At 37.5% G+C, this 8,245-nt stretch overlaps 1 protein-coding gene across 3 annotated transcripts in view; it reads left to right on the forward strand.

Annotated features, from left to right (window-relative positions):
* The window catches only part of LOC122788887 (nebulin related anchoring protein), a 503,978-nt gene that overhangs the window by 269,445 nt on the left and 226,288 nt on the right, over positions 1 to 8,245 (forward strand). For all 3 annotated transcript variants that reach the window (XM_044055831.1, XM_044055830.1, XM_044055833.1), the window contains one exon: positions 5,825 to 6,022. In XM_044055831.1, the coding sequence (XP_043911766.1) occupies positions 5,825 to 6,022 (198 nt within the window). The remainder of the gene's footprint in view (positions 1 to 5,824; positions 6,023 to 8,245) is intronic.

An 8,245-nucleotide genomic window follows, 5' to 3' on the forward strand; every position in this document is an offset into this window, starting at 1 on the left:
GATGGACTTTTTAAGAAACAGCATATGAACAAAGAAATGTATGTTTTCAATCAATCGGAATACGTGGAATTAATATGCCTATAGATCATTTAAATAACTATCTTTATAACAGTGGCTACAAGGATATTATTGGCATTGATGTCTCTAGTACACTCTGGGAATAAACGCAGCTCATGAACTATAAATTATAAGTTAATAGCAATTTGTGATCAACAGCATGTGTTATAATATAGCTAGCCGTTTCTTCTTCTTGGGTGAGTTAGGGAATGTAAAAACATTTCAAGTTTGTTTTTCTTAATCATTAGTTCATTGTTGTTTTCTAAATATCATAGACAGTTCTTATATGTCAGACAAGGATCTTCTCTTATGTGTATTTAGAATTACACTGGTTGCTTAACTACTAAAGTAAGTGCTACCATTACATTTACTTTTTCATTTGATTAAATAAAGTAAGTGGTAACAAAGCATTCAGTTTTGTAATTTTCCTTTATTATTAACTACTGTATATATCATAACATGTTCTATCTTTTCCTTCACATATTTAATTTATATTTGTCTATAAAGAAATAACGCTCTCTGTATTTTGTACTTGTTTCATGCAAACCCTTTTCCACGCATCTTCATTATTGCATACATTAAACTATTTTCCATGCATCTTCATTATTGCATACATCAAAATTTACAAATAAAGCCATTCAAAAACAGCATATGGCATCATAACAGTTTGTCAAGGCAAAGAAATAAAGTGTCAGATGCTCAATTTACCAAGGACCACCCTGCCACTTCTGAAAGGACAGAGCATACTTAGGTTTTGCTAGAGAGCCAACATACTTCCATTCTCAAAGGTGTGAGTTAGTTATTAGCATGGTTATGGTGTGCACCACCCTACTAATGGCTAATGGGAAATTTCTCACCATAAAAAAAGTTTAATGTTTTCATTTGAGTGGAGTATATTTTCCTTTGGTGAGCTGTATGCACTGATGGTATTTAGTGAACATTACCAAAGGAAACAAGAGTCACTAAATTACATTTTTGGCCATGTCTGTACCCAGCTCTCGTAACCATCAAGCATTTATCTCCAGCCAGCCCTCTCATTCCTGCTTTTCCTTACTTTCAAGGACACAGGAACAGAAGGCAAATTCTGACAGTGACAGCTTTCATCTAGTCAGGGTTAAGAGAGTTTCTTTCCTTCTAACACATCCCCTCCATGGCAATTGACAGATAAACCTTCAAAAAAGAACCTGCACTGTTGACCCAGTGCTATTTGTGACCTTTAGTTCAGACAACAAAATCCAACTACGATGGTGTCTGCTGGTTGACAAGCTCAAGCACCATTTTCAGATGTATGCTGCTTTTTGAACCACTTGGTCACAGCCAAGTGACAGTAACTCAGTGGATCAAATGGTTTATTATCATGATATTGAAGTAGATTTGGTTGAATCTACTTTACACGAAGTCTGGAGGTCAAATGGTGACAATTTCAAATTCTGACATTGCTGAAGTGCAAATTTCACCCCTATCTCAACCAATGTTAATGCTTGTTCTTAGGTCGAATTTGGGATGTAATTCGACAATATCAGAATTCAGCATTGTGACTTGTGGACGTGGGTAGATGATATGATCATTCAACTGAGTCCACTTCAATATTATGATAGTAAACTGGATCAAACCACTTCCATCAAGCAGAATGATAAAATCGCCCTCAGCCATTCTCTTCCATGCTCCTCATTGGTTCCTCCTCTCTTTGATTCAGTAATCAAACTTTAGCACTTTTCCTGCTCCCAGATCCAGTAATCAGTCAAATCTTAGCTTTGCTTTTCAGTGCTTTAAGCCTAAGCAACATACAAATGCACCATCAGAGAGAGAAAGGAATATAAAAAATATATATGCAATGAATATATAATCCTTTGTAGCCATATGGATTCATTTGGGGCTTGTTAACTATGGGCTATAGCTGAAATGTTTTTTTCTTGGATCAGCCCACTACTCCAGTTAAAAATCAAATACATCAGTGTGTGTGTGTGTGTGTGTGTGTGTGTGTGTGTGTGTGTGTGTGTGTGTGTGTATGATACCACTCAGATGTACAGATTTTGGAGGGATGCCCTCTAATTTATTCTACAACTTTTGCACCGTCCCTTCTAAAACTGTAAAGTATTTTCAGAAGTTCTAATAACTAACTTTGGGTGGGATATAACATAGGTCTTACAGGGGGATCCTGCTATCCTTACTGCCTGCAAGATTCAAACTGCTCTTTGAGTTTTTGAATCCTGGCTGGACCCAACCCATAGATCCCATATAAGAAGCAAAGACAATGTTGATATCGCTGTTTTGTGTTGTTGCTGCAAAAAGGTTTATATTCTGTGGGTCTGCTTAATCACATGTTGATTAAATAACATACAATTCCTTATCATTTGACCATCATGTTGCCACAGTAGTTTTAAAAGCCTTTTATCTGGCTCATCTAATTTCCAAAGGCATCTCCACTAGATCCAAAGAAGTTTTAATTCCCCTTTACTTGTATATTATCAGACCCATTGTTAAATATAATGTACTATTTGACATGTGTTTATCTAAACGATTCCCACAACTTGAGAGACCTCAGAAATTCATAGCTAAAAAAATCAGTGGCCTCATAAATGTTAGTTATCAGGAGATACTGTCAGCCCTTTCTCTATACTCAAGTCTCTTTCAGACTCCTCTATGGAGATCTGTGCCTATCATTCCAGCCATAAAAGATCCAACCATCCACCCCTGTCTGACCTCCTGTTAACCAATGGTACCTAAATTACTCAGTTACAGGAACTAAACCTTCATCAGCAGAAAAATAAGACATGCTAGCTTGACAGATTCATATTCCAATGTATCCCTGAACTCTGGAACCAATTTCCACTACATGTCAATCAGAGTTAGCACCCTTGCCACCTTCAAGGTAAACTTAGATAATTAGTTAGGCAGCCTCATATTCTCTCCATTTTATCCTGTCTTGCCCTCCTTGAAGCTGCAGGCAACATTTAAAGAGAGTTTTTTGGCTAAATCTGTAATGGTCTGCAGACTGATTGCCTAGCACTTGCCTATGAACCTGTGAACCTATTCACAATAAATCCAGTGCTATCATCAATTGAGAACACAGGTCTTTCCTTATTATTCCCAAATTCTATCATGCATGCCAAGTAGTCTGATCTAGAGTTTGCCATGCAATGGGTATCAGCAAGGGCATGGCACTCACTTTTACAAGTGATGTAACCTTTAAGACTGCACAACCCTCCTTGGAGTAAACACTCCCATTTGACCTCATGTCTCCAATGGGAGCTCCACCATGGGGCTGTGTGCTCCAGGCATGTGCCCATACATTATAGTCTCTGATGAGAGATATGGCAGTGAAGTCATATCACTCCTGCCCTGTCCCCCACACCAGCTCCAGCAGGTGTTCAAGCAGGTAACTGAACTCAGGTCTATGGGGACATAGTTATTCCTTTCCTAATATGTCAATGGACCTGGCCATAGTTCTTATTTGTGCAAGATTTGAAAGTAAAAAAGTATAAGAAAAACCTAGCCAAGCTACAGTTTTCACTGTGTGATACCTTAAACCTCCTATAATAGAGACCCATGTGATATATGCAAATGACCCCTTAAGGACATTGAGTGTTGCAGCTATATAGCTTCTGAATATCTATGGCATTTTACTTTTGTTTTTTTTTTTAAGTCTTGCGGATACATTCAGGCCAATAAAGCCAAACCCCACTAGCTGTGGATATGCATATTTTGGCCTTCTTATGACCTTGTCAGCACAGCATAAGTGGATTGTTTGGCTATACCTAAGAAACACAGGGCTTGGCTAGGTTTTCCTTCTAGTTTTTTTACTAATTGGTTTGTCTGTGTGACCTTTTTACTCTTTGGTTTAGATGTTAGTTGGGATATTTTGCAGACACTTTAATGGTTATGGACATCAGCTGGGTGTAAAGACCCTGTGTTTCTTAGGTGTAGGTAGGTATTGTATGTCTTGTTCATTTTTTGTATAATTTCTTCTATAAGTTTTGTATAATCTCTATATGTGGAGCTTTTCTCCCCAGGCCTCTGCTGAAAATGGGCCTTATCCCAGTTGGACTTTCTCGGTAAACAAATGTAAAATAAAATTAATAAATAATAAATAAATATAGCTGAAACACTTGATGTCCTTAAGGGGTCATTTGCATATACCACATAGGCCTCTATTACAGAAGATTTATAGGTTCATAGGTTCATAGGTAAGTACTAGGCTATCTGCCCAAGGGCATTTATAAGCCTAGCCAGAGTTGTTGGCTTTCTCCACCCCCTTAGATTAGTTCCCTGTGCTTCTGACCAGCAGAGCCATTAATCACCTCTGCCTCTGTCCAGCAGAGCCACTGCAGTGATCCCCGGGGTAAATTTTCTGTTTCCCATCCACCCGTCAAGGTTTCTCTTGAAGAGTGCTAGTGAGGGGCTCTGCCTGATGTATATTGGAATCTTGTTCCAAAGCATGGGGAGTCTCTGGGTCAGGAATCTATCCCTCCAGCACATCCTATTTATCATTGTGGTAAGGTTTATATCCCTAGAGCGTGTGACTCTCAGGGATTTGTTTTTTTTTTTAGGTGGAGCATATCCATCAATTCTGGGTTGGACATGGCCTTGTATGTCAAGCAGAGTTCACCTCTGAGTAAGCGGTATGCAACCGAGTACAGCTGGTATCACATATTGAAAACTCTAGCTTGGCTATTTTTTCTTATAGTTTTTTTTTTACTAATTGGTTTGTCTGTGTGACCTTTTTTTACTCTTTGGTCAGGTAAATAAACAGATCTCAAACAGTAGGATTACAGTGTTTGAACTTGCATGCTGTGAAAGTAGAGTGATGGAGCTCTTACTGTTGCCCATGTCAGTGGAATACAATTAACAACTCTGGAATAGGAGGAGCCAGGCAAGTTGGGGCAGCAATGAAGTGCCATAGCCCACTCACCTCTGCTAGGTGCATAGGTAAATACTAGGCTATCAGTCTGCAGAGTATTACAAGCCTAACCAATAACCAGAGGTCAGAATCAAACCTCATATCTTGAATCTGTGAGGGAAAGACCTTAGCCATTATGCCAAATCTTGATGGTGTGGGAGGGGTACATGTACACCTACAGGCACATTGGACAGTATGAATTCCTTGGTGGAGACAGGAGAGACCCCCCCACTCCTGGCCCAAGGGGAGGGGAAGTGCTGCTTGGAGGATTACCCCCCCCCTTGCAGTAGAGAGGGCTCATCTTCCATGGGCTGTCCACTGCACACCATTCCGTGCTGCCTTACAAAGTGTGCATAAGTTTGGGCCAGGGAGAAAAATGAAATAAAAATGTGAACTGCCCTTGCTGGCCTCTAAGTGATAAACCCCTCCTGGTTAACCCTTGGCCCAGTGAAGGGGAATGAATGAGCTAATATGCTGGGAGGAGGGGGTGATGGTCAAGAGACAGTCCGTGTAAGCAGCCACAAATAATGTTAAGAACTCTACAACAAAAATACACTGCTTTTTTGTTGTTGTTGATTTCATATGTGGTTAGAAAACATTCTGGTGACTGTTACACTGAAAGTACATTCCACAGCTCTTATTAATTACCTTTACAGCATTAAAAATATAATTTCTTATTTATGTAGCAAACCATATTTTTAGAAATTAAGAAGATATGCTTGCACCATAGATGTCTGGGTTCTGTCTAGTCATAAACAGTTATATTCTCAATATGCTTTCTAACATGAAACTTTACTGTAATATACTGACAACAATTTAATCTTACCAAAAATAATTGTAACATTTATTTTGTCTGTTATTTGACAGAGGGCTTACAAAGAAGGATTTGAGCAGTCAAAAACACACTTTCATCTACCTTTGGATATGGTGAACCTGAAACATGCCCAGAAAGCTCAAGTTTTAGCCAGTGACCTCGACTACAGGACAAGGCTCCATGAGTACACAACCATCCCTGAAGACATGAAGGTCAGCTGGGCAAAGAAAGCCTACAACTTGCAGAGCGAGGTAAGGCATTGCGGTTCTAGTAATTTCTGTCATGATTACAGAAAGTTCTAATGTGTCTGTTATAAGAGCCATTGCAATCCTATGCCCCTGCTGTTGTGCTGAAGTAAAAACAAGGTTATGGCCAGGGTTGTATGCTCTGGAAAAATACTGTGCACCAAAATAGATCAATTAGCAGTGCAAGTGAGCACATGGGATAAACTGTACTGTATTCTAAGACACAGAGCTGCTGAAACTCTTGAAGATATTACATTCCATTTCTTTCACTGAAGTACATTTGCCAGCATACAGTGCACTGATTTCTACCTTTTATTAGCAATAAGGCAGTATAGGTCATGATTCTAATAATAACATTATTTTTCTGTGTTGGTTGTAAGTTATAATTCTTACTTTTATTTAACCCTATTCTTTGCATTACGTTTTTCTGTTTATATATCATTGCCTGCTTAAGAGTAGGATCATAAGTAGATTAAATGACAACATGAGTAACATAATCTCTCCAATTTGTATATCAAAGTTATCACAGAAATATCCACAATATTCATGCTTTTATCATTAGTGAACTGACCATTTTGCATTGTGGTAAGTACAATTGTAGGTGAGTGGTAATTATTTAATCCATTTTTTACTGTGTAAATGAACAGATCCTTGATATTTTTTCCAAGCATAACCTGGGTGGTAAGGAAAACATGTTTACACTGACAGTTTGGACTTAGAATTTAGCTAATTCATCTTTGGCCAGTGAGACAAAACTGCAATGCCTAGAAGTAACACTTGTGACCAATACAATGGTCTTTGAAGTTAAAAAACATGTTTCTTATGCAACCATTTTAGTGGCATCTCAAGTCCAGTACAGTAGCAAAAATAGTATAAACTGAAAGGGACACTAGATAATTAGCAATAAAATCACTGAAGCTGTTTTTTTGAGTTATTTAGAACACTGATGGTGTTAAAAATAATAGTACACTAAATTCCAGGCCTTTTAAAACTGAATGAAATAATTTAGAGTTTGAAACACATTTAAATATATTAAATATTTAAATATATTACATACATGGCAGTCAATTACACTCCCAAAATTCTTGCCAAGCTTCATTAAGGACATCAGAGAAATCAGGACATTTAATATAAAAGGCAGAGAATATGGCATTTTGGTACACAAGAGGAATGAGGATGAATAGTAAAAGAAGCTTCTGGTGGTCACAAAAGGAAAGCAGAATGCATGTGAAGTTGAAACAAAATGTAAAATATGTCAGTAGCAACAATGACTTTATCAGTAGAAGTCCACATGTGATATTTGGAGGTGGAATTTGATATATATATATATATATATATATATATATATATATATATATATATAGCATAATTCTAGTTGCTTAAAAGACATCAAAACTCTTGACAGAGTTAACAGAAGCCATTTAATAATTTCTAGTTATTATTTGATTTGTATTTAAAATCTTTATCATCTTGGAATTTTATTTACTACATATTCTGGGAGATATTGCATATGATCAATAGAGCAGGCTAAATTTTTAATATAAATTATTTGATTTTTGTCAGTGATACAAACAGCATTTGAATGAAACCATTTTTCATCATTGAGAATTGAGGGCTATGTTGGAAATAATGCTGTTTGCATCCAAAAAGTATGGAATTCAAACACTCAGTATTACTGTTAGATTCTTATTTAAGGATACATTTTAGTTAGTATGTAAATCAGACAAGCTGTTGACTGAAAATAGCCATGGAACTCAGGTTGTGAGATGTTTCCATTGCATGCAGCCTTGCTTGAAAAGAAATGTTAATGTAGTTTTGTTATGAACTGAAATCTATGCTCATAGACTTAGGGTATAATAACACCATCACTGAAATGGAGGAAATGCCCCTTCCCTCAGCATACAATGGCATATGAGTTGGTTATAATGTATGTATGCATTTTTATCCCATTGGTCCTTACTTCTACTGCTGCCTTTTGTTTTTCTGCCCATCCCCCTTAAAGGCTCATTAACTCAATGTTTGCAACAACTAATGCTGTTTACCCCTCAGCAGGTGGCATTTCCCTTTTAAGTGAAGAATATCCTTAACAGGTACTGTATTACATGTAATAGCAGACAGGAGTGAGACCTGGGGAAATTGCATATAACGTTATGAAAAGGAACTAAAAGTTTAAGAAAGCTAACCTGTCCCAAACATGAGGCAGAATGTGCACTGCTGTTTCCTACACCC

Source organism: Protopterus annectens, chromosome 14.part0, assembly GCF_019279795.1.
Source record: "Protopterus annectens isolate FY-2018-M chromosome 14.part0, PAN1.0, whole genome shotgun sequence".
NCBI classification, from domain to species: Eukaryota; Metazoa; Chordata; order Ceratodontiformes; family Protopteridae; genus Protopterus; species Protopterus annectens.